The sequence below is a fragment of the Engraulis encrasicolus genome, chromosome 16, assembly GCF_034702125.1.
Source record: "Engraulis encrasicolus isolate BLACKSEA-1 chromosome 16, IST_EnEncr_1.0, whole genome shotgun sequence".
NCBI lineage: Eukaryota > Metazoa > Chordata > Actinopteri > Clupeiformes > Engraulidae > Engraulis > Engraulis encrasicolus.
In genome coordinates, this window is record NC_085872.1 from 23,088,751 (window position 1) to 23,116,363 (window position 27,613).

The window sequence follows — 27,613 nt, forward strand, 5'->3', positions numbered from 1 at the left end:
TGTGTCAGCTGTTATTTTTTGTTAAATATTTATTTAAATATTTATTTTAGGGATACATCTATTAGCACTAATACATACAATGTTAATGCCTGCATAAGTACCTTCTAAGGCATGTACTAAGCAAATGCTAAGGCCTACTAGGCCCTTACTAAGGTTACATTTTGAATTAATACCTTATTGTGCATGAGCAAGACATTTGCGAATACATGCCTAACAAATGTTTGACTTTGCTTTGTACATGCCTTACAAGTTACTTATACAAGAACATTGTATGTATTAGTGCTAATAGATGTATCTCTAAAATAAAGTGTTACCAAATATTTTATTGTTCTTGTAGATTACAGTATATATCCTCAATATCCAAAGTAGTCAGCTAAATCACTGCACAGGAATAGTGGAGCTGTGAGTGACAGAGTTTTCTAGAAGCTCATCAACCACATCTGTGCCCAGCATGGAGGAAATGCAACAGGAGGAAGCGAGATGAAAATCTAACTCCACACACACACACACACACACACACACACACACACACACACACACACACACACACACACACACACACACACACACACACACACACACACACACACACACACACACACACACACACAATGTGTTCCTTTGTCCGCCACTGCGCTGCTGCCAGGCTTGAGTGTTTTAACATGAGGTGAGTTCAGCTTTCATTTCTCCCAGAAAAGGAAGTGGATGTTGGTGCTTTTCAAAGTCTTCCAGCCTAAAGGCTCCATTAAAACTGCCTTCACAAAACTTCAAACTAGAAACACACTTCTTTACTTTACTTAGTTAGCTTAGAGAATTGCTCCTCAATATTTACCCAGAGACAAGACTTTGCAAAGAAATGATATAAGTCTTGTTCCTAAAATGCACAGCGGGAATATTCCCATGTATACACAAAAAAGTGGTTCAGATAATCAGTTCCAGTAATGTTTCACTGATACACTTTATTCATTGGTCTGTAATAATAAATAGCACATTTTTTGGAATGTTTTATTCTCTCTCATGCATTTCTATTCACCTGTGGAGCATTCCTTAGAGAAATGGAACCTGGAACATTCCACCATTTCCTGGCCTGCCAGGATCTTATAGTATCAAATTCTGAACAAAAAATTAAGTAAAAAAGAAACTATGAAATACAACATATTCACCAGCAGCATTTTGACATTTAGGTACATATAAAAATAAACATATAAAAATATAACCATATGTTGTAGAGTTTGTCTTGAGCTGTGAGAGTATCGACAAAGAAGTGTATTATTTTTATCAAGTGTATCGGGTGTGCAGGCTCAAGAGACTATTCCCTTATCATCATTGTGATTAAGATTAAGATCCTTATGTGCTTGTGTTAAGATGACCAAATTATTATCACTACATACCCTATCCATAAAAAGATATGCACAGCAACAAATAAAGGTATACTATATTTACAGAGTAAAAATTGTATATACACCAAATGTACAGTTACACAAAATAGCTTGTTGATACAGGTTAAGACCCCCCCATATTTCACTTGCTTGAGAGGACCAAGGCCAGCTCCTTTTTTTCCCCCCACTGTGAAGACCTGTCGTGACAGCGCTGGGCCTCAAGCACAGCTCGGTGTGTGAGTCAAAAAACCAAACGCAGAGTAATTACTGTCTGGTTGTAACCAAGTGCTCTATTTCACTGCATGTCCTTGGAGCTGGGCTTCAGATGACCGCAAACACTCTGAAAGCTTTTCCTCCTGTGGGATTCCTTAGGCTAAAGGGAGGAGAAGGAGGAGGAAGAGGGGGAGAAGAAGAAATAGAAGAAGAAGAAGAAGAAGAAGAAGAAGAAGAAGAAGAAGAAGAAGAAGAAGAAGAAGAAGAAGAAGAAGAAGGAGGAGGAGGAGGAGGAGGAGGAGGAGGAGGAGAAGAAGAAGAAGAAGAAGAAGAAGAAGAAGAAGAAGAAGAAGAAGAAGAAGAATGACACGTTTTAGTGGTTTCACAGAAACACATTACACACTGCACTGTACATGTGAACTGCTCTCATTCAGCCACACGTCAGGGGTGGCCTAAAAACCCAAAAGGCACCTCATCATTCCAGGCTTGCCAAACTGTTAATACCCACTAATAACCTACAAAACAGAATCATTTGTTCCCAGGCTCCTTCTGGTAGGCCTACCTCTCTGAACTGATCCCGTTCTGGTAGGTCCCCCTGTACCCTCTTCTCCTCTCCACGGGCATCACGTCCAGGTACCCTCCCGAATGGTTCTGGATGACTCCAGCGTGGACGGCAGCTCGACATACGCTGGATTTCTAAACACAAACAAACTTATGTTAGTAAGAAACAATGAGGTGGGTCCTCGTAAATCACATCTTCCATCAACACAAGCTGTCAGTCCTCAGTCAGGCAGTGGGAGTTTTTGAGTGCATATGTGGGAACTTACATCTGAGTAATAACGGGTTCCTATGACTCTTGCGTAGCTGTCAACGAGGCAGTTGCGGGGGCAGTATAACCTGGTCAGAGGGAGGATTTGATTTAGAGCAGTGCATCCATTTTTCTTGACACAATGTGTTTCAGGCTTCATGTAGGACGGTATGGCTGTGCCAGCGGTCTTGGGAAAGATCCAAGGGAATATTTACCTTGGGCAATGTCTGACAGGCTTTTTGAATGGGCAAAACTGTGCCACCGTGGTGTCACATGTCACTGCTTTCACTAGAGACAGAGAAGGTAACAGAGTCAGAAAAGAGTGAGATAGAAGGAGAGTAATATAGAAGAGAAAGAGAGGGAGAAGGAGGAGGGGGGGGGGGGGATGTTCAGATCAGAGTTGTCTGGCTGTGCTCAATACACCAGAATTCCCAGCATGATAATAAATAGCACGCACCTGGCACTTTTGATACGGTGAAGGCATTGGCACTCTGATTTTTCCTGAAGGTGTGAAATTTAAGACAAGTCAACGTGGATCTATAGCAATAACAGTTTGTGTTTGTGTGTGCATGACAGAGAGAGAGAGAGAGAGAGAGAGAGAGAGAGAGAGAGAGAGAGAGAGAGAGAGAGAGAGACAGACAGACAGACAGACAGACAGACAGGGATAGAGAGACAGAGAGAGACAGAGAGAGAGAGAGATGGAAACAGACAGAGAGACAGACAGACAGACAGACAGACAGACAGACAGACAGACAGACAGACAGACAGACAAACAGGTGGACCAGAAGGTGCATACGACAGGAATAGCATTTGGACTCACCCATGGGTCTGGATGCCATTTTGATATGACTTTGTGAAGTATTCCTTCCTGCCCTGTCTTGTGATGTCCAGCCAGCCCCCATCGTCATCTATTATGCCACCATGTATACCCGCTCCACACACACTGGATTGCTGAAACAAACAGAAATACATACAGAATGTCATGTCTTTCATGTCGCCAAATCGAGTCAAACAGAGAGCACGGACTTGTATTTTCATTTTTTTCTCGCAATGATTGAAACGGCAAACTGTCAGTAGACGTTTTTTTTCCCCATTATCTATCTGTACTATTTTTCAGATAGGACAGTGGAGGAGAGACCGGAAGCAAGATGGGAGAGAGAGACGGGGAAGAACAGAGAAATGACCCGGGCAAGGAATCGAACCCAGGTCACCAATGTGGCAGTCCAGTGCCCAGCCGTTAGAGCTACGGCTGGGCCGTCAGTGGACGTTTTTAATCATACTTACCATATCATAATACGTTGATCCAATGACCTTCCCGCTGGTATACTGACATCCAGGAGGACACTCATATCTATAACAGCGATCAGAACATGGCACACTTATGAATAAATACTTAAGTGGAAATAAAATCTTTATTGAGAAATAAGTCGACAAATAATATGTGTAAAAATATCTTTCACCTATTGCAAGTAGTTCCTTTACACTGGTCCCTTAGCTTCGTATCGCATGAGAGTTGCTGAGCTAAAAAAAGGGAAAAAAATTGTTAGCTTGATTAAGGTATGACAATTGCAGTATAAAAATGGCCTGACATCTTCATGATGTGGGGGAAATCTTTGTGAACATAACATGACCTAAAAAAAGCAACTCTGGGTTAATACCTGAAAGCACCCAGATGCACGTAAAGTTAATGTGAAATTGAAGCAGTTCAACATTTAGTAAAGTGAACTCTAAAAGATTTAGGGATGCCATCAGGAAGCAAGACCTTGATTTTGAAGCAGGGGCCCCTGAAAGAGGAAGAAGCCCCTTTAGAGACACGCATTTAAGCCGAGCTCTCTGTAAAACCACAAAATGTCTTAAGAGAAACCGAAGACAACCATGTCAAATACACTTCTCACTAAATTTCTACAACACAAACCAGAAACAGTAAAAAAAAAAGGACAAAAACACATGTGTGAGCCCTCACATGCATACACTCAACGAGAGAGAGAGAGAGAGAGAGAGAGAGAGAGAGAGAGAGAGAGAGAGAGAGAGAGAGAGAGAGAGAGAGAGACAGGCTGACAGACAGATGTAGGTGAACACACACACACGCACGCACGCACGCACACACACACACGCACGTGCGTGTGTATGTTTTGAAACATGGGTCAGCTTTCCCCCACACCACTGTAAGTGACACATATAGAGTCCTCTTACACATCTGCTCAGTGTTGATGACCTCGTTCCTCTCTACGTTCTCATTGGGAGATGGCGTTGGCGACTGCGCCCGTGGTCGAGGCTCCTGTGCCCGTGGAGCTTCTGGCTCTATGTAGTTTGTCTCCTCTGTCTCAGGCGGGTAGTGCCTGTCCATGCCATCATCTGGAATAGGATGTAGAGCATAGTTTGCAGCCCTTTGATGAGGATGGAAACTCAGCAGCGATCCCACTCATTGCTGGCTAAAGACAAAGCTAAAGACAAATCGTAATAACATTTCTATGGCCTTACCAAGAGCCGTAAGTCACAGATTAAAACATGGTCATTACCATAGTGACAACAACCTTATAATGGAGGCGCTGCTTAAAAGGGTTAAACAAGTGATCAGAACACTTCAGACATTTACAAAAGGAAAGAATTCTGGTGCCACATAGATGTCTTTTTTAGTTATTTCTTATTTATGTAACAGTGCATTAGAGTAACGTTTCGACAAGGCATCTTCATCAGACTCCTTCAGACATTTATTTTAAAGATGAAGGCCCACAGTTCATGCAAAAAGACTTTTGCAAATTGTGTATTAGGTCTGACAGAGCGCACACATGCACAGGTAAGTCATGTACAGTAAGTTGATTTCATCCTACCTTTGTAGCAGAGGTTGTTTCGGCAGCCTCCTCCATAGCTGGCTGGGCAGGCAGAGCAGGGACTGCCATACTTGTATGGAGCATGTCCCCACCAATTACCCCTGAGAAAGCCAAAGCAAATAAAGACACCTGTTGGAGCAGTATCATGATGCAAACCACTAACAAGAAGCATTTGTGTTGTTTACTAATATCCGACATGGTATAGTACTGTTAATTACGCACATCAACATTTCTGGAAAGATAGAAAGTTGGAACGTTTGCTTACGGTGGGGAGTAGTTGCACACAAGATAGACAGCCTTTGCCCAAATCATGCCCCACACGTTCATGTTGTAGCAGACATTAATGGCACAGCCAATGCGATTGCTCGTCGCCCAGACCAGCTGCAAAAAGTTTAAAAAGAGAGCCTTTTGTAGCACAGTGCCACGGAGCACTTACAGTGGATGTCAACACAGATATATTTGGTTTCCAAATGCAAACAAACAAACAGCTCTGGCTCGAGCCACCCACTCAAGGCAAATATAATGTGGGCCCCATCCTGAGCCCTTCAAGGCCCACATTTCAGCTGTGTGTGGAGATCACCTGTGTGTGCCCAGCGCTGCTTACCTGTGTGTAATGCGTGCAGACAGGCCCAGAACACCGGTAGGGGCAGTGGGGGTTGCACTCCTGCACATAGGGGTAACTGTAGTCCCGAACCTCATCGTACCACGCCTGGACATGAAATGTCGGAGGCCTGTCCCTGTGGAGGCGCATGGGTAGTGACAGAAAAGCTTAGATCTACAGGGTGGCTTTCCACGAAGCATAACATTTAGGTTGCCCTCACAGCATGCACAGTTTAGGTCTCGAATAAATCAGTCTTGTGATCATCAGGGTCCATTTAAGCTGTCAGGACCTGCACTCTGCATGTCCTGCCTTATGTAAACACAGAGAGGCTTTCTTCCTCCATCTCTCTCCAGTCTACTGCTGACCACCGTGCTACTTACCTGCCCCAGTGGGCTCCCAGGTTCTGGCCAATCTGTGTCAGCAGGTGGGATGGTCCATGTTCCCACAGACATGTATTGGCCCAGTCCTCTGCACTCCTCTCCAGCTCTGTGTCCCAGACCTTTCCCAGAAAGAAAAAAAACACAAGGGAAATCGGATGTAAACGGATGACTTACAGTACAGGGGTGCATTTCTGGAAAGCGTAGTTGCTAACTATGTGAGCAACTTTGTTGGTTGCAATGCAATTTCGCATTGGCAACTACCGAAGTTGCTAACTGCTAACAACTACGCTTTCCAGAAATGCACCCCAGCTTAGGAACTTGAGCAATCCACAGGGCTGCTGTTGTTGTACAGCGCTGTAGGCCTATGTGGGTAAGCTCATGCAGAGGGGCCTAAAAGAATGATCGTCTTTGAATTCATGTCAAATTATGTGTGAATTCTAATCAAGGTTAAGTGTGGTAAAGTTAATGTGTTTTCCATTGGAATTCTGGTCAAATGTGCCAACATTCTCGACTGCAAATTACAACTTTCGCTCTCTGTGCGTCACTTCACAGCTATTAGGTCATTCACAACAATCAGATAAGAGTCATGGCTTGCCTAAGCGGCAAGTTAACCACTGCCATTCATTTGTGGATGACTTGTTTCTAACAAAGAATCCCTGAAAAGCAATACACAGCAATTTTGTATTTACTCGAGTCTTTTAAATAAAAGCTGGCAGATAAAACAGAATAGTAGCAATGTGTCACACGGTGTTGAGTGTTTAAGGGTTTTTTTTCATGCTGGGACCCGGCTTGATTGAGAAACACGAATTTAAAGGTGGCTGGCCACAGATAACTCCTTCCACATGTTGGTGTAGGCCAGTGTTTCCCAACCTTTTTTTTGTCTTGCGTACCCCCTAAGGCTTTTTGTCCTAGGATGAGTACCCCCTCACTCATGCTCTATATCCCAATGTGACTATTCCCCAAACATTTGTTCATTTTCCACGTACCCCCTGCAGTGTGCTCGCGTACCCCTAGTGGTCCACGTACCCCTGGTTGGGAACCACTGGTGTAGGCAGCCCACTGCTTCCCGCTGTCTGCAGAGCCCTGCAGTGCTGACTTGAGGGTGCAGAGTGAAATTTCCACTTTACAAATGACCTGGCTTCAAAAATGTTCACTTCTATCATGATCACACATTAAAATGGAAGGGTGGCACAAGAAAAAAATAAGTAGGGGGAAAAAAGTAGAGATATGAAATATGAAAAACTTTTAGTTCTGTGGGACGAGATTTGGGACGATATGCTTTGAGTGGCGTGTGTGCACAGAGGTTTGACAGAGAAAAAAAACTCTGTGAACTCCATCTTTGCTTGTTTTTTTTTTTTTTGATTTGCTGACACACATGCACGAGTCAGAATAAAGGTGGCCTACTTCTGTCTGTCCTGTGGGAGCCAACAGTCAATCTTTCAGGGGGGAGCGCCACAGGACGCCGGCGCTCACAGCGAGCACAGCCAGCGCTCTCTCACTCACTCACGCCGGATAGTCACTGCTTTCGGAGGAGGAGGACAAAACTGGCCTCAGAGTTCCACCTGGTAGTTGTTTATTTGCTTTAACACCTAATTTGCGGTTATGCCAACCATCTGGGCACATTCCAGGGGAGATATGAATCCACTGTGACCCCCTGACTTCCTGCTCCTCGTAATTACCCGCAGGGCCGGCCGGGGCAGAGAAGAGAGAGAGAGAGAGAGAGCCAATGGAGGTGGTCACTGTCCTTTTAGCCGGCTCCCGTGCACACAAAGGCATGCACTGTTTCCCCGACCACAGAGGCTCTATAGCTGTTTGAAGTCTGAAATATTGTACGTAAATGATTTTTACAGCCTCCCAAGGCCGGTGCGTGCGGGAACAGCATGAAGCATGGCAAGCCTGCAAAGACTTTTGCACATTTCAGTACAGTTTTGACGATTGTAAAGCTTTTTACAGCATGCATGGCTGCCTTTTGTGTTTTTTTTGTGCTCACAACAATGCATGCACTTGCAACGAAACTGCTATAAGTGGAAATGCACAAACTCAGGTAACACTGTCAGCAACTTCTGGGCAGGGAGGGCCACTTGGTGCCATAGGCCAATAGCCAAACAGCTTGCGTCTGAGTTGGTCCTTTTTTGGAGGGGGGTCTTTCTTTGTGTTTCCAGAGATGCTGATGCCTGACTTTTTAATATCGTACTACATCGTCTGCTTCATAGATTCCAATCCTGGCACCAGCAATGGAGCTGTAAAGGTGAAATTGACCCTGGAGATCTCTGATAAGTTGAGACATTTATTTGGCTAAAGACCACTCACTACTACAGGGCTGCTGGCAGGCTGCCATTTCTACAGTGGGTGAGCCTCAGGTTGTGGGCAGCGTGAGGGGAAGCGGAGGGAGGTCCTCCTGGTTTTGGCTGATGGACTAAGTTGTTTGCAGTAGACCACAGACTTGTCTGTAGTTCAGTGTTTACAAAGCCATTTGTGCCATACGGGACCCTACAAATCATGGCATAAAAACTTCCCATCATGGACTATTTTTCAAAATGTGCAAACACAAGACCATCACGGCTGTCAGCTGGCACGGCGAAACTACCAAAACCCAAACATTAAATACATAAATCATATGTTGGTGGGTTTCATTCATTGCATAAGGCAAAACGAATAACTGTGTCCTATATATAGCAAAAAAAGGGTCTGTGCTTGGCCAAATGTAGCAGCAGTGTGAATGACCTTACCATATACTCCATATTGGAGGCTGGTGGGTGAACCTGGCCCCTTAGTTTGTTGTGGAGGTCCAAGATCAGCTGCATGTCACCCTGTGAAATGGCCCTCTTGCCTCTTGGGTTGGCTCTCCACGAGCTCTCGTTCATGTCCAGGTACTTTTCCAGCAGAGCCTCCAAGTGCGTGGCGTTTGGGATCACCATGGAAACCACTGTTTGCACAATCAGCAGCAATGCAACAGCCTTCAGCGAATCCTGCAGGGCGAGCGTCATGACTGGCAGACTGCAGGCAGGGTCTGGGGGTCTCCAGTTGAAAGTCTTCAGTTTGGTGTGTGTGGGAACAGGGGAAAACACATCAGTAAGACTTGGAGAATGATGGGTCTAGATTGGTATTGGATGATCAGTAAGACTTGAAGAATGATAGGTCTAGATTGGTATTGGATGATCAGTAAGACTTGAAGAATGACAGGTCTAAATTGGTATTGGATGACCTTTGGCTACTTGCCATAATGTGAAATAAATGTCTCTGACAAAGTTCAAATCATTCCTCTTCTATAGGCTACATTTCTTGCACTCCATTTTAGAATTTGAAAATAATGCAACAACCCAGTAATCCAATGATCCAAAGACTTTTCAATCAAGTATAGGCTATAGTGACATTTATCAATGGGGGCATGAATCAGTCACATAAAATGGCAATTTAGGCATGATTAAAAGCAGTCTACAATACTAGCCTATATATAACTATATTGCCAAATACTGATATTGTAGACAATAATTTATTACCATTTTTTAAATTGTGTTTAGGATGCACCTCTATTAACTTATTAACCTGTGTAGGGTGAACTGTGATCAAATTGAACAGCTGCATATTTTCATCCCTAATCTGACAAGTCAGCTCTAGTCCTAAAAGAGTTATGTATGCTTTTGTGAAGCACATAGCATGTCCCATGAGCAATGTTTTTAATATGAATGGCAATATCATGGTCTGTCATTCTTCATAGACTATTAAACGGAGAATTAGCATACTTTTAGCCCTGACTTTGTAAGATCCAATTAAGATAGTAGCCTAATTCAAAGAATCTCCCAACGTTGTGTCAGAATGATATACGATGATGCAGTGTTCATTGATGGTAAACTATACCAGAACCAGGTGAGATGGACAAGGTCCGCGCAAATAATTAGGGTGAATTACCTTTTGACGACCCTCTCTTCCTCTAGATTTAGCCTTAAATGCCTCAGATGTGCCAATTCCACACAAAAAGTCTCCTTGATGTCAATGATGATATGAAGAACAAACTGTAACGAATTCAAAGGTGATAGCCGGAAACAATGCATTTGAAGTGAACCGATGACGCACAGGAATGCTTTACAATAAAATAATAATAATACAAAAAAAAAAATGCTAGACGCCCGTGTCTGGTGCCTCCCGGCCTCACCGGTTCCGACCATTCTCAAAAAGGTATGCTCCAACACCGCGCTTATATCCAAAATGTTGGGTTCAATGGAGCGTGACGTTTTTAACCACTCCTCTCCCTGAGGTCTCTGAGTGTGCTGTCCGAATTGAATGCTGGCGAAACCTCCCTACAGCCCACATGTTCTGACTTGGCTCAACTTAAGCGATATTATGAAGGTTTTTTTGTTGTTGTCGTTGTTAACTCACGTTTTCCGTGGCACATCTAGGTTATGAGGTTGGATAAATATAGCGTTTTCGCTGTAAAATATTTAACTGCAGTGGTTCAAGAAATTGACATTTATCCACACAGCTTACAGTAGCCTATTTTCACTGCCCCTACCCTCCAATTTTCATGTAGCCAGATGACAGCATCTGCAATGAATCCAAAAAGTACACTTAGGCTACATTAGTAAACAATTACCAGCTTTTGAACCAAGGTCAAATGATAAATGAGGACCATTGTACATCAAGAGCAGGTTGGCACTGTAACAGTTTGAAATGGCCACAGTGGGCCTATCCTGTATCATTAGGAATTACTGCTGTGGTCAATGATGTATGGCACATGCTACACATACAGACGTGCTACAACACCACCACAGACAGAAGCTAGTCTTAACAACTTAAATATCATGTGAAACATTCTCAAAGTATGTGTCATGCAATGGAGCATGACACAGCTATAAAGTAAATTACTCCATTACAGGATGTTGCCATCACATGAAGTAGGCTTTCTTTTAAACCTCCAAATGGCTGGTTTCCTTTGACCTATTCTGAGTGATGAATAGCAGAGATGATCGGATGAACTGTGTGGCAAATGTTGAAGATGTTTTTAGCAGTGACATGAGAGATCATCGCATCAACACAGGTGGCCCCCCACAGATAGGCTTGTCATCACCGGAATAAGACTGTGAAGAAATAGTTCTCCAAAGTTTCACACAAAAATACGTACATTTGCAAATGCATATGTATGGCACTCAGTATGAGTAGCATGTAAACTCACCTTATATTTTAGATGAGTTTATTTATAAGGAAGCGCATATATTGGTGACAATGACCAGCGTGTGTGTGTGTGTGTGTGTGTGTGTGTGTGTGTGTGTGTGTGTGTGTGTGTGTGTGTGTGTGTGTGTGTGTGTGTGTGCAGGCCTGTCAACAGGGGGGGACAAGTGGGTATGTTGTCCTTGGCCCAGGGAGATAGGAGGCCCAGAATTGGGTTCCCATTACATTGCATGGATTGGGTTGGGTGCCCTTTCAGATGACTTTGTCCTGGGCCCAGCAAAAGCTGTCAGCGGCCCTGTGTGTGTGTGTGTGTGTGTGTGTGTGTGTGTGTGTGTGTGTGTGTGTGTGTGTGTGTGTGTGTGTGCGTGCGTGCGTGCGCGTGCATGCGTGTGTGTGCGTGTGCCTGTGTGCAAGAGAGTGTGTGTGTGTGTGCATGCACGCGTGAGTGCGTGTGTGTGTGTGTGGGTGCCAAAGATAAATAAAATGACAGAAACAAAGGTTTGATGTTCTGTTTTGGAAAAAAAAAGGTTAAGATCCCAGAGCTTTGTCTAGGCTCACCCTCTAGTGGTGGCTCATGCACAGTACTTCATGCAAAAATGTAACAGCATTGTAACAACCTTGGCTGATTCAGCGATTTTTAACCACAATCTTCTCTGGCCAGCAATAACTAATTACTAGAGATGCACCAGATCCTGATTTTAGGATCCTGCCGAATACCGGATCCACTGCTTAAGATCCTGCCGGATCCAGAACCGGATACCGGATCCTACGAAAGGGTTGAAACACAGCCTACTCGCACACGTGGGCCCTTTTTATCACGTTGGCTCAAACTATTTTGACTGAAAAGCCTCGGCTACCGGATCCTGAATCCTAGAACCGGATCTTGGATCCGGTGCATCTCTACTAATTACCTAATGGCCTTATACTTTTTCACGTATTTCACTAACTTTTGAGCTGTAAACCATACATTTGAATAAGATGTGTCTTTCTATCTATCCTTTGTATCTATTTAGCCTCTTATTACAATCTTGCAATGCATACACAATGACAACAGCACTCCATGTCACAATTTTATGGAATCACGAACAGACTTGGATTATGTCCAACAAGTTGAAGTACCCAGTGGTGTAGTCTACGTAGTATACTACGGAGTATACTCACTTCTAAATTTCAGGGATTTCAGTATACCCACTTAAAATTGATTGAACCATTATTTTGAATAACACAAATATATACAGTATACCCACTTCAAAAATGCTCAAATATACAGTATACCCACCTTAAAAAAGTAGACTACACCACCTGGAAGTATCTGACCTATATTTTGCTGAGACTTACTGTGCTACATATTTTGTTATTCATCAGAGTTTGTTTTCCCTGATCAGGTTTCCTCAGATGCCGTGCCAAAACTGGTTGTCCACAGAGCTAGAGAAATAAGAGGACGGATGTCAGCCAGAATAAACATACCCCTAGCCGAACCCGCTCATGCTGCACTGTGAGGAACAGTTCGAAGCACATGGACGGACACTTCATCCCGAGATCATTACCATCTCCTTTTGAAGCCCCTGGCAGGAATACTGGTGGTGTAACAATGGTGTAACATATCATTAATTGACCAGGGCAAATAAGTGAAACACAAGGAAAACGCACACTAGTGGAGGGATGAAGGCTAGGTGAGGTATGAAAAGAAGAGTGGGGCAGGGTCAATGGAGGACAAACTGAAAGAATAAAGTGGCCAACCGGTAGGGCACTCGCCTGCCATGCGGCTGGCCCGGGTTCGATTCCCGGCCCGGGTCCTTTGCCGACCCCTCCCCATCTTTCTCCAAATTCGCTTCCTGTCCACCTCTCACACTGTCCTGTCAAAATGAAGTCGTAAAAGAAAAAAAAAAAGAATAAAGGCGTGCCGTCATGAAAGATGCTTCCAGGAAAAGCACAACCGCTGGAGTGGAAGTATGGGCTCATGCTTATGCTAAACACAAACAATGGCCATGTAATATCCAGGGGTGAAAGTGGACGGGTGCGCACAGGTGCGTGGCACCAGTATAAAATTTACAGCTGTGCAGTACCGGTAAGATGGGTTTAATGCTGCCCAATAACCCATATTCGAAAAAAAGTAAAGTCTGATATTTAAGAAAAGACATACTAACACACCATGCCATTTGAGACTGTCCTCCTATGAAGAGACACCTGAAATAGTCATGAAGTGATCAAGTGCACTTGTTTATTTTGTTTGTGTATTGTTTGTTTTAGGGTTGGGGTGGGGGGTGGGGGGGGGTGTCCTTCAGAGAGGATGTGTGAGCAGAGCACTGTCAGGAGCAGCTGGAAGATCCAAGGGGAGCAAATGCATGCTGACTTAACTTACCCCTGAATGTAACAATCATGGGGAAAGGGGTTTCTGATTACGGCAGACGTCTTGAAAAAATGGTGCTCATTTGGAAATGAAAGGACAAATAAATCCCTCATGTCATTCAGCTCCAAATACATGTCCTCATGCATGCACTCTTAAAACTAGTAACAAGGGCATTTTCTAGGTTCAGTAAGCACCCAGCCTCCCCTTCACTCACTCTCTCTCGCTTGCCTGCGGAATCTAATTGAAGTATTCTATGCATGATGCTAGAGTTATCCTTCCTCTTACTTATTGTAGTGTCTCTTTGAACTGAGAAAAAGAGACATTTTGTAGTGACATCAAAAGCATTTGGTCAACAGAAAAGTTATATTTTATTTTGCTTTATTTTACGCAGTACTATTATGCTGTTACATGACATGAGTTTTAACACAAAAAATATATAAATATAAAAATTGACATTAGTTTTGATACAAAAATTGTATAATGTTTGTCAGTGCACATAATTTGGTGTTACATCCAACTGCTTTCATAACTTAGAGAGTAATTTGAAATATCAAATACATGTTTATTTCTAAGAAAATTTCTAAGAACATTTCATTTCTAAGATTTTTTTTTTTTAACTAAGCGTCTCCCAAATAGAGGGAGGTTTGTTAAAATTGCAATTCAATTTATTTAAAAAAAGCTATTCAAAAATTATTCCACCCTGTTAACAATAGTCGTCAATATTGCATTTATAGTACAGAGGCTTACACCTTTGTCTGTGAAGGAAGACAAGTAACATTCAATTATATTGCATAGCTTATTAGATCTTCCCTTAGCTTATACCAAACAACCAGCTTAGGATATAATGCATAGCACGTCTGTTACAAACACAGTAATAACACACAAGTCTGGTATTGTAGAATTTGACACTTTACACTGGATATGACTAAGGACGAGACACTACAATCCAATAAGCAGTTTTGACATCCCTTTTAGGTGCTGTTTCCACGTAGCAGGATATTTTTTTAGCAGGGTATCTTTTTCTCCTGTTGAGGTGTAAACGCAACATGAAGATAAAAATAAATCCTCCATTGTAACAAATGCGTTTCATCCCCCTAAACAGGATATTTTTTTCTCCTGCTTTTTATACCGGGATTTTAAATATCTGCTACGTGGAAACGGAAGGCCAAAACCAATGCAAAGCCAATGCAACCAGGAGAAAAAAATATCCACATATAAAAATATCCAGCTACGTGGAAACAGCACCTTAGTTAGATATAGCACCACTCTTTCCTCTGCTTGTTAACACATGTTCTGGTCTTTCTGTAGTTCTGCATCTGCACATGGCAGGTGTGCGAAGCAGCTGTCACACATAACACTCGTTACATTACACTTTGCTGAAACTGTTATCGGAAGCGAATTACATGTATTAGTTCTCCTGGCATTATCACAGTCCCTGGAGCAATGTGTGCCTAGGGCACTTCAGCCCTGAATGGAAATGTAGGTAGAGGTAAGGGTGGGATTCGAACCTGCAACCCTCTGATCTTAAGACCACCTCCCTAACCGGGCCATGTGCCCGACCATACTCAGTATGCCACTGATCAAACCACAGACAGCACAGCAATACTGCACACACACACACACACACACACACACACACACACACACACACACACACACACACACACACACACACACACACACACACACACACACACACACACACACACACACACGCAACCTCAGCACAATTAATGACACATATATTTAATTTCCCTTTTAGCCATTCTGACCATTAGTTGTTTGGTGTATGTGATTCTTTGAGCACCATCAAATCACCCTGAAATTATAGCCTACAGATATCACATTTTGAATGCCAAACAAAAATGGCAGGAATATTCACTGACTGAAAAGACCTGATATGAAATCATCATGCTACAAATGGTCAAACCATAGTAATACCGGTATGCACGTTAGCACCTCTTAGATACAGCCGAAAAGTAATGAGTTACCCTTACTCTAGCAGGGTGAATACACCAGCCGCGACATGAGCGAGGCGAGCGGCGGAAGTAATTGACTTAGTATTGAGTTGCGCGACAAAAGCGATTCTGGAGACTAGAGGCGGTTTGCGCGACGAGAGCGACAGTTTGTAGTTGAAGCCTCTGTATAGACTGTATAGAGGTCAGTAACAGAAACACAGCCAATGGGGAATGTTGGAATGCTTTCGTTCTGCTTTCAACGGACATACTCTAGTCGCTTCTATCGCACGTATCGCTCTTGCTGCATAGAAGCGATTCTCTGTCGCTTCAATCGCGTTGCGACTGGTTTATTCGCCCGGTAACAATGACACAACATGCACAATGCCAAATAAATGTAAAACACTGAAATTGGGAAAATACTGCAAAGAGAAAAACAGGTCAACACCAAAATGTTGATGGTTATCAGGAGGAGTGTTTAAATAATTTTTACAATTTTTCTTGTTCATCGTCTCTTACTTGAACCAGTAAAGGTAGTTTGAGGTCATTCCTGGATAGCACATGTTGTTACTACATGAGCCCCCATAGCTTGGAGGGCAAGCGGAGCAGGGCACCCCAACTTTGTATGGAGCTTCTCCGATCCAGTTCCCCCTGGAGGACAAAATGCTAGTTAGCAACAACATGGTATGATGGGCAGTGACATGCTTTCACAGTGTCCTCACATTACATTACATTGCATTACATTTAGCAGACGCTTGTGACCAAAGCGACTTACAAGGAGGAAATTCAAGCAAGTACAGTATGGGGTCAGCACAGAGGACAATAGTATACAAGTGATGTAGCACAGATAGGGAGCAGAGGAATAGTAGAGGAGCTATGAGATGTAGTGCAGCTTAGTTCCCATGATTAGAGGTGAGTAGCCTACTAACCTAGCCTGATTATCATCGACTTTCAAATCTCTTTGAGACTTGGTCTGACCAAGAGCATAACAATTAACATTTCCCAAATGGCATGTTTGACCCACCTCCCTTGGTTTGCCTATGGTTGTTTGCTTACTGACAAAGTGGGAGGAGTTCCCGTATTTTCGGGAACTCAGAAAGTATACTGCATTGCTCTTGACCTGACTAGTTGCAACGCTGAAAGTGTTGCGTCACTAAGAGGGCACAGCCTGGCTACTACTAACCTGCACTACATCCCATATAGTATATAGGTCCCCTACTATTCCTCTGTTTTCTATCACATACCATTAGGAAGATGTAAGGCCTGCGTCTGTATGGCACATACGGCAGACATGCGTTCATTCCGTTCCATGGCAGATGAACATTGAACAACATTGACAGAAAAAAAAGAGGGAAATGAGTACTCACTTTGGCGAATAATTGCAGACAAGGTAGGTTGCCTCCCGCCATATGGCTCCCCATACGAGCATGTTATAACACGTTTGGATAGCACAGCCAACTCTGTTCGAAGTGGCCCACACCATCTTTGAAATCACATGACATGACACAAAACAATAGTTAGGGCAGAAAATCATTTCGGTGACTTGGTAAGAGTGTTTTAAACCACCAGAGAGGATCATACCTGAGTGTAATGTGTGCACATGGGTCCATAGCACCGCAATGGACAACTTGGGTTGCAGTCTCGTGGATATGGGAAGAGATAGTCATTCACCTCATCATACCAAGGCTTGACCAGTTGGATAATGGACTGGTAGCTGAGAGAGATTAATTGTACAGGTCTTACTATAAGCAGTTTCACAAATAGGCCTACACACAGAATATCATATACACAGTTATAAAGTGAGATTTTTTTTTTTTTTAAAGCCTGATTTGCTTTGCATTTTGAAAAAAAAGTGTCTAAAAGTTCAGATTATCATAGTTAGTTCTGTAGGGATACTAATTCTGTATACATCACAACGGTGTAGGTATTCAGCACTTACTTGCCAGTTCTCACTGAGAGATTTTGCCCCAGAAACCTCAGCAGAAACGGTGGTCCATGGTCCCAAATACAGGTGGCTGCCCATGCCTCTGCAGATCTAGCCAGACCGTCGTCCCAAAGCTGAATGCAATGTTAAGACATCTCAGTAAGTAGTATCAAACCAACATGCTTCTCCACTATTGCTGTGCTATTTCCCCCAAAAAGACACGGCACCTGTACAGACAATTTGTGGGGTTTCATTTTCCCAATCTCTACTGCCCTCCATAGGTGACAACGCCATAGTGCAGCTGAGGAAAGGGCAGTGCGACTTCACTTCATGCAATACAACCGTACTAAATTCATTATTAGTATATCAAATATTATATGAGGCATTATACTTGATGTCACAGTGATTTGAGTTAAACACAATATAATGCAGCACTTTTCTCTAAAGGGGTCACATGAGGTGACGTGCATTGACATAATTAACTAACTTATGCATACAGCACTAGTTAAATGTCAATTGAACAGCACTGCCAATTTAATTCATTTCAAACAGTCAAACGCTTCTGTATATCGTTTCCATTTGTGCAACGAGTTTTCTTCTGGCTGAGGTGTACTTTTGGACTGACTTTCACACAGGTGTGGGTAAAGGACGGTGTAAATATTAGGTATAGCAAAGTAAGGGGAGTCCACTGCATGACAATATACTAATGATTACAATAATATTCGGCTATATTTAGTTGCATCCCCCTTGCACGTCTGATGTATGCTGGGTTCTTGCTCTTGCGCGTAGTGCGCAGTGCAGTCTGTAGGTGGTTCCCTATACGCGCAAATTTGCGCACTGGTCGACCCATTTTGGCGACGGCAACATCCAGTGGCCAGCTGTTTAAAGTCGTACACTTTTGGCCAAAATCATGCCCGAAGACTTCATATAGGCCTATCTTCCGTCTGAAGCTTGCCATGATGACTGCGGCAGGAAACCGAGAAAACTTTGGTAGCAAAAAATGTTCCACAAACTATACTGATCCTGTAACTCCACTCACTCCAGCGGGCGCGTCTATTCAGCTGCGCCAAGCACCATAACTCCAAAGCCACTGATTTATTTAAAATACTTTGAAGACACTGGGGAACTCGGAGAACGTCAACTAAAGTAGAGTGAAACACATGACACCTCAATCTGCTATCAATTTGGCATAAATAACGTTTTGGCCATGGCAATGATTGTTGAAAAAAAAAAAACTTACCATGTACTCCATGTTAGCGGCAGGTGGAAAGACGTTAGCTCGAACTTGGTTGTGGTACTCTAAAATGGCAAGCATATCACCCTGAGAGATATAGCGCTTACGTCTTGATTTCGGTATAAATGCCGACAGTTGGTCTCCATGGGATTCCTTTGCAATAGTGACATTCCCCTGATCCGTGGAAGATGAGGTTGTGTTCACAACTACAGCACCTGCCCCACTGGCGATGAAAAAGAAAACTATACAGTTTGAAAATCTACAAGTCTTCATCTTCTCCAGTTGGTAGAGCAGTAAGTTGGAGATGTTCTGTCTGAAAACAAACATACACAATCATTTTATTGTAGCCTATGAAGTACCCGCACGGTGCGTGAAAATAAGTAGTCAAAATCTATTGTTTAATTTTCAAGGCACACATTCGTGGTAAATGCATCAAAGTGCACAACAATATTGTGAATGATTCCTTACCCCGTCAAGAGTGTGTAGCACGCAATAAGTTGCGTTTCAAAACACGGGCATTTTGCAAGACGTTTGGGAGTTTAGTCCTTGGCATCCGTCTTGAAGATTACCATTGCATTGCTGCGGTCTGTTTTATATTCTGACTTGCCATTCTGGAAGAGGTTTCCAAGGGGAAGGTGCAGACAGCCCCTCCCTGCCACCTGGAACGCGATGAAGGGGAACTACGGCTATCCCAAATAATGTGACTCTCTGTCCTTGATATCTTGACCCTTTAAAAAACAATATGAATGTGCACTATTTTTTTTAACACAGTCTGGTCTAATGTATATGCAAATGAGTAACAGATGAAGCGCAGCTTCTCTTTGCAATTGCCAGATATGCAACAGCTGTACACTGACATTGAATAAAAAGTAGCCATAGAGGAGAATGGTTGAAATTGTACCAAATCGCCTCACATTTCATACTGGAGTATAATGGGATTAGTGGGGACAATGAAAGTGGCTTGACTCTGGCTTGACTATGAGGTATTTTCCTCCAGTTTATTTGCACTGCCTTATTTACCCCAGTGAGAAGATCAGACTTATTTAGTCCCATCATCCAATGTGGTGTCGGTCCAGGACCATGGCATGGGCCAGGATCCATATACAGCTGATCTTAACCCCTTAGAACAGAGGTTATGGTATAATACTGTCACCAAAATTGTAACGGCTATGTCTTAATCTGCTACTTAAGGCTGTCGGTATTGTCATAGCAATGTTGTTATGATGTAGTTGAATATTTTCACCAAAAAGAGAATAGCCCGCCGGTGACCCCATCTGCAGTAAGAGGCTACGAAAACCCTCCAGCATCTTGTCATGTGCTTTGGCAGGTGGAGTGAGAGCACATAGTAACGTCAGACCCCATTCTCCCCACTGACACTCTGTTTTGCAAAGTTATTATGGCCCTTGCGTGATTGCAGCCCTTGTCACTATAATGTGTCCAATGATACACCAACTTTAAATTATGAACTACGAGGCACTTTTCAAGGGCAAAGAGAGAAGCAAATTTGGAAGACATCAAATTGAGGATGAAAGTGACATGCAGAAAGGAAACTAAAATAGACGAGACAGAATAGGGGGGAAAAACCCAAGGCCATCTGCCTCTACCATTGGCGTTCTGTGACAGTGTCCTCAGAGAATTCATTAATCTTGCTGACTCAGTTACCTCAGTGATACTTACTGGGCTGCAGCAATGTCAATGACGCCAGCTAGATTAAAGAATAAGTAGGGTATTTGCACAGTAATTTAAACGATTTCATTATTTTCATAATGTGTTATTTGAAACTGTTGACAAAGTCATGGGAGGACGCAAAACTGGAAAAATGAAATCCGTGGAATAATCTTTGTAAATATTTCATTTATACCTCATCAAGGTCCTTGGGGACTGTCATTCTGCCTTTGTTTGCACAGGACCTGACACCTCGTGGCAAACTCAATGGGTCCTGTTGTAGGCAGTGGAACAGTTGACGACACAAAGATGACAAGCGTTTACAGAGGCAATAAGTAGGCCTATAGTATAGGAGGGAATGTCAGACATGCCAAATGGCCCAACCTGTGAGTGGATGTTTGTTTTGGGCATTGAATGCAGTTATTCAACATGGTAGATCATATTGCTATTGTAAAATAAGAGCAAGAAAAAGGGATGCTTGCAGCGGCATCCCAGTAAGCCATAGCGGGGTCCGCTCTATGTTCCCACAGCCCATTGGTCCCACAGCCCATTGGTCCCACATCTTATTCTTGCTGCTCCACGTTCCCAAATTTTAAATAAATTATTCAAATATATGTTCCACAACCCCATGTTCCCACATTTCCGAGTATTACGAGTAAACTAAGAGAACATGCCTTTCTCCCCACCATGGGACATAGGGCCTAAATTTGAATACATTCTTAGAAATGTGGGAACATGGGCCAGCAGGTATAAGCTGTGGGACCAATGGGTCTAAAAATGAATGTTATAAGTCTTAGCGATGTGGGACCAGTGGGTCTAAAAATGAATATTAAAAGTCTTAGCGATGTGGGACCAATGCTGTGGGACCAATGGGCTGTGGGAACATAGATCCGCTCCCGCAGTAGCCACTCTCGTCTTGCTTAAACAGCTATAGCTACAGTGTGCACCCCACCCACTGATGGCCTTACTCATTGGCAGGAAATGGCCACTATATCAGCGAGCCCTTCCACTGTTGAGCACAGTTAGGAAATAAATACTATCCCACATCCCTGTAAAAGAGCTGAAGGACAAACCTATAATCACTTCCACGACTTAGATGGCCAAAAGCGTGTATTTTTACTCATTGTTTGTTTATGTATTTATAGAATCATCGTTTGTTGTGTCTGAAATGTGAGGCCTTTCAGATGCCTGAAATGTCATGTTTAAACATAACGTTCATAAAGGCTCTATCCATTTAGGAAGGCTATGGAAGAACTGTGTGCAAAACTTGTAAGGATGTTGACAGTGACCTTTAAACTGCAGACAGAGGAGGGCTGAATTTTATCCTCATACTAGCACATCTTTAGACTATTACATTACGTCTTTTCCTGTCTGTGTTGGGATTGCATGATCTGTCAACAAATTACAGTACAAACAGTAATAATAACATATTTGAATCCTATGTGAAGGCGCATGCAAAACTTGTCAACACTTTCGTTTCATTTACATCCGATCATCCCTCCAGAGTACACTGTCGTATTGGCAACATCACTAGGCAATTTGTCTTGAGCATACACAAACGACAAAACAATTAGTTGTAATGCCACTGAGATGTTCATCGACCTAGATTTTTTGTTTTCCATGATGAACTAAGGATTCTGAACAAGATTCTTGCTTTTTGTAGATGATCCATTGTTTTTTTGTGTGAGAATAAACGTACCAAAGTGACTGAATTATAATGTCATTCTTCTTGTTCCACCTGTGCATGCACAAAAAAGACCCAACTAAGTTGACTTTTTACGCAACAAATTCTTCAATAAGGTTGGAGTGTTATTGTCATTATTTTCCAACAGCTGCTGAAGTAGCCATGTTAAATCTCTGATCATGGTGCACTGTGTAATATTATTTTTATAAAAAATATATATTTTCATTTTACTTTTATTTCCAGAATTCATGGTGCCCATTTTAGAAATGTTTTGTTTCTTTCAAATACTTCCCACCACCATCAAATTCATCAAACATTATGTCTTTGGAAATCAGAAGATATGTCAACATCGACTTACATGTGCTGATATGGAAAGGTTTGACACTTAGGAACTCATATATGGATACAAGATGGGGTGTTGGGCTGGGCTGTGTCTAAGACACTGCAGGTGGCCTTACCTAAAGTATTTTAGGCCTACATCCTTTTGAGTCACTGCCTGGGTGCATAGTTTGTACATGTGACTACCCTTGAATCTGATGATGCCACATTGAAACACTAGGTAGCCTACATGTATGCTCCACAAAAATTTGTAAAATAAATATTCAGATTGCTCTGGTCATCCCAGGGCAGCTTACAGTAGCTTTATAGCCTGTATGTTTGATCCCAAAAGACCATTAACACCAAAGAGTATGAGTGCCTCTTAGAGTGACATTCTTGCAACAGCTAATGACAATTTGTTGCGTGCGGGATAGGAGAATAGAGAGAGTGCATTTCCCTCAGCAACGGCCAGATGTTCACTTGCTCAACACTGACAGTATAGTGCATCTTAGCAAGTGGTACTGCTCAGGGTTCTGCTGCATCAACAGCAGATTTGACTCACTTCCCCAACATCGCTGTCCAACAGAAACACGAACCCCATAAATCTGCAATACCACATTGCTCTCCTGCTGCCATCCCGCTGTGCAAATATGTGTAGTAATTTGGCCCTGCACACCACCCACCGTTTCAAGTTATACTCTTTGATTTCATCCACTTTCTCTTTTATTGTTTGTTTTGCATGTCACGCCGGAGATTTCCATGAGAAATTAGACAAGAGTTGGTCTGCGTTCGTGCTGTGCTGTCTGGCAGACAGATCCCGTTTGGGGCTTGGCAGGGAAAATGCACTGAGTTGGCCATCGACCAAAGATGATGACGATGAGAATGTTGTTTCAGATTTTCGCTCGGTGTTGCCTCTAACCCCCACAACACCAGTGGGTTACTGGCTTGGGCTGCAGGGACAGAGCTTGTGTGGCCAAGCAGGATATTTAATTTAGATAAAGTTTAGATAATATTGTAATTGCATTAACAGATTGTAAATACTGGTGAGGGGCGGAGGTCATAACATAACACAATTTAATAATAAGGAAAACAATATTGGGCTTTTGTGCCAGCAAAGTAGAATTTTAGGTTATGCGGGTCTTTTCAGAAATGCTTGGCACAGTTGGACTATGTACCACAGCGTCAGTTTTTCCCAAAATATTACGCCTGCCAACAATATCTTTGTCCTTTAGATTCTTTTCTGTTTTGTGAAAGAATTACTGACATCACTAATGGAATCATTAAAGGCACCAGCAATTGACATATTTGAAACTTTAGAAACATTAGCTGTAGAGAAACAGGTGTTCCTCTAACAAAGAAACTAAAAGCAAAGAAATGTTTTTTTTTTTAAAAAGAAAAGAAAAGGGGAAAAAACTGCAACAACAGCATTACAAGTTACTGGGCACATGCTTCACACATCGTGGGCCAAAACACCTCACTCCAGCTGGAGCTAAAACATCTGGCCATGTCACATGTGTCCACTGGGCCTATGCTAAGGGAAGCAGCATCACTGTTCTCATGCTGGTCTGGAGCGCTGCAGAGCAGAGCAGAGCTTCCCTCTGAAACCCCCCCTGACATCATGCCGGTGCCTCACTGCTCCAGCACCCTGTGGAGCATATGCTTACGTTTAGATAACACCTATCACTTCTTCCTCTTGTTTCCACTACTCCCCCTCCCCCCTCCTCCTCCCCCCCCCCCCCCCCCCCCCCCCCCCCCCCCCCCTCCAACCGCCACACACACACACGGGACCCACTAGTTTGATGCCATCTCGGTACTTACGTGGTACATCACATGGTAATCAAACAATTCAAACAAGCGATTTAAGGTTAGGGTTAGGGTTAGGTTTAGGGTTAAGGTTAGGTTTAGGTTTAGGGTTAGGGTACCGAAAGGGCGTCGAATTAGTGATTCCCACACACACACATACCCAATTCAATGGCAACCACAATGTCTAATAAGTGTGTCAGCACATTATGACAGTCTGTTGTTGGGATTGACAAACAATTTGATGAAAAGAGAGGCATCACCTCCAGATAAACTGCTAAGTATCACCTTTCTGACACAGGTGTCATTTCAAATGTTAACCCATTTTGTCTCAAAAGCCTGTAAGCAGCGCACTGTATATGTGTGTCCAGGATAAAATGGGTTAAATGACTGTGCTTGGGTGGGTGGTTAAAACCTACATTTTGCAGTGAGGGCTATGTCCCAGATCCCCTGTGTACGTACACTATGCCTGCAACATGTGTGCCTGCACCAGCTCTTGCAGTGTGTGGCCAAAACGTAGTGCAACACATGGTTCCATTTTTCTTGGAAACCCTGGTGGAGATTTCACACAGGAGACGAGCTACAAATCTTGCATCATGCACTGGAAAGCGTGTGTACTGTATAATGCAAGTGCAAGTCCATCTAGTCTTGTCTTTTCCAAACCAATCAGCCCTGAAACTAGATTTGTCACTCGTTCAGACACCAAGCCAAAGCTCTTAGATAGGGCCGTAACTAGGCATTTTCAAATACCGAGGTCAAATACTGCGCGCTGTACTGCATACCGTACATTTACAATGCTTCAAACACTTCAGTCAAACTCTTAAGTTTGTTTTCATTATTCACTGCTTTGAGGATAAATGGGGGTGGCGTATACAGACTGAATTTATCATTGTTGATGATATACATATCGATTTTCATCATCGATAAATTGTACATTACTGAAAAAAATACAGAGGACATGACCTCTGTGTCCTCAATGGTAGTTACGGCCATGTTCTTAGATGAGGAGAACCCAGAAGGAGAACTAGGTTGCAACCAGCACTGGACTGGGACAGAAAAGCAGCCGGGGATTTTTTTGGCATTGACCACCAGTCCCTGGCACAGCCCGTTGCTTTTCTAAGATATTAAGATGAGCTAATTGCACGGTCTATATTAAAGATAGACCAACTGGCCACCCATCTAAATAGGCCGTCTCTAAGGGAAAAAAACAGCAACAACAACAAAAAAACAACGATGTCGGCCCATGAGGACTGTCGGCCCACCGGGAGAATGCCCTGTATGCCAGACTACCAGGCCAGCCCTGGTTGCAACCACTACATTTCTTCCCTCCCTTTCAGCTATATTTGTCAAATACTGTTGCGAGTTTTGCAGTGTCCCTTCTGCATCTAGATGCACATACTTCAAAGAGAAGCATTAAATCACAGCAGTCCTTAGCTGGCCAAAAGGGGCAGTTATTTATTGGGATGGGGAGCATTTTAATTGGTCCTCCTATTTCAAAAATATATTTGAAAGTCTATGACCCACATAGTTTACTGACTTACTGTATGCGTGGGAAGCATTATCTAATTTATGGTGAAACTCTGCACATAGCATTAACTTATCATCATAAATTTGTCTTGCAATAAAACTCTTCCGTGAGAATCATCTCTTGGCACTTGCTTGGGTCAGGGCAATCTGGCATCATTTGTATGACCACAAAAATGGACTTGTAAGGCATAATTGCATGTAGACTTTCTTTTTTTTGCATTTATTTGATAGGTGCAGTTGGAGATGGTGACAGGAAGTGGGAGAGAGAGATGGGGGAGGATCGGCAAATGACCCGGGCCGGAATCGAACCTGGGTCGCCGGCGAAGTAACCCAGTGCCCTACCATTGTAGGCCACGGCAGGGCCTCATGTAGACTTTCTGACTGTCTTTCCTTCCAGCCTCTCACATACTTGTCTCTTCTCATTCTAATTTGTACAGTAGACAGGTGCAATAATGCAGTGATACTGAGCAGTGGTGTAGTCTAAGTAGAACGCGGGTATACTCCGTATACCCACTTCTAAATTTCAGGGATTTCAGTATACCCACTTAAAATTGATTGATCCATTGATTTGAATAGCACAAATATATACAGTATACCCACTTCAAAAAATGCTCAAATATACAGTATACCCACCATAAAAAAGTAGACTACACCACTGATACTGAGTAAATAATAGCAGTAGATAATGAGTTTTCCTCCAATTGTGTATGTAGGACTGATTCAAAGTGATGGTTATGCGACTCCAGTCCCTGTTTTAGTATCCTGCGAATAGGGAAATGATTACAGTACTAGTGGTGGACTCGGCTGGTCAGCTGCCTGGTCTGGGCAGGCAGGAAGCTTCTGTGGCCACGCTAGTGCTGGGTCCAGGCTGCAGTGCCGGCCGGGTGGGCAGGAAGTTCTTTACACAGCACTGTGGATTAGATTTCAGTCATGAAGGGGGCAGTGGCAGAGAGGGGTGTGTGTGTGTGTGTGTTGAGAGGTGGGAATGATGTTAAAGTTCGATTTCTTGGTGGGTCTAATCTTTACCCAAAGTTCAGTTGGGCTTTATGACATCACCACATACCATGAGCAGCTAACGTATGATTTGCGTTCTATTTTCGGCTGCAGTTAGGGGCCTGATACCTTTTTTGCAGTTTATTTTGAGAATCAGAATTGTCCGTGAATACACTGCCTTAAGGAAACGATCAGAGTAGTGTGCAATAGTTATAACTCTGAGGATTTTTGTTGCCATGTTTTTTTTTTTTTTTGCACTGTCCAACTTTGTTCCATTTTGTTTATGTTCTTTCATACAGTGAGTAATGAGTTGCTCTTGCTGGTGTTGGGGGGGTGAGCTGTGCAGGACCATATATAGACATTTACCTTTCAGCACAGAGCAAAGGAAAGTGCTTAAGACAGGAAAGACTGCCAAATGAAAGCTAGTGGGCCATTTTACACGCCTGAAGAATAAGTGCAACCACTGACATGTTAAAGCTTACACTCAAAAGTGCAAACACTTTTCACTTGGAGAATTGGCTGTCAAATTGGTTGTTTTGTATGTGCAAAAAATGTGCTGTTAGTATAAACTGTTTCAGAGAGAGAGTGAGAGTCAGAGAAAAGAAGAGAGAGACTCTCTAACTGTGCAAAACTACATGGCAGAAGACAAGGAGTAGGGAATCGAGCCATTCTCTGTAAAACGGGGCAAAAAAAAAAACCTGCCTGTACAATAACATCTGACATAATGGTAAGGACTCATGTTGCCTTTGCTGAAATCATTGTTTCTATAAAAGTGTATGATGTAA

General features: G+C 43.0%; 2 protein-coding genes across 2 annotated transcripts; both read right to left on the bottom strand.

The window, feature by feature from the left end:
* Positions 1-952: 952 nt before the first annotated feature.
* Positions 953-10,369, bottom strand: crispld1b (cysteine-rich secretory protein LCCL domain containing 1b). The gene is made up of 15 exons (XM_063220305.1): positions 10,122-10,369; positions 8,942-9,244; positions 6,213-6,331; positions 5,836-5,968; positions 5,497-5,612; positions 5,232-5,332; positions 4,594-4,755; positions 3,861-3,921; positions 3,685-3,751; positions 3,221-3,351; positions 2,858-2,901; positions 2,616-2,688; positions 2,420-2,489; positions 2,155-2,288; positions 953-1,752 (listed from the first exon to the last, which is right to left on the bottom strand). The coding sequence occupies exons 2-15, from the start codon at positions 9,197-9,199 to the stop codon at positions 1,701-1,703; spliced, it is 1,521 nt and encodes a 506-aa protein (XP_063076375.1). The 5' UTR covers positions 9,200-9,244; positions 10,122-10,369; the 3' UTR covers positions 953-1,700.
* Positions 10,370-15,430: 5,061 nt separating this feature from the next.
* On the bottom strand, positions 15,431-19,471 carry pi15b (peptidase inhibitor 15b). Its single transcript, XM_063220306.1, has 6 exons — positions 19,310-19,471; positions 18,848-19,154; positions 17,623-17,741; positions 17,265-17,397; positions 17,051-17,166; positions 15,431-16,334 (listed from the first exon to the last, which is right to left on the bottom strand). The coding sequence occupies exons 2-6, from the start codon at positions 19,112-19,114 to the stop codon at positions 16,199-16,201; spliced, it is 771 nt and encodes a 256-aa protein (XP_063076376.1). The 5' UTR covers positions 19,115-19,154; positions 19,310-19,471; the 3' UTR covers positions 15,431-16,198.
* Positions 19,472-27,613: the final 8,142 nt, after the last annotated feature.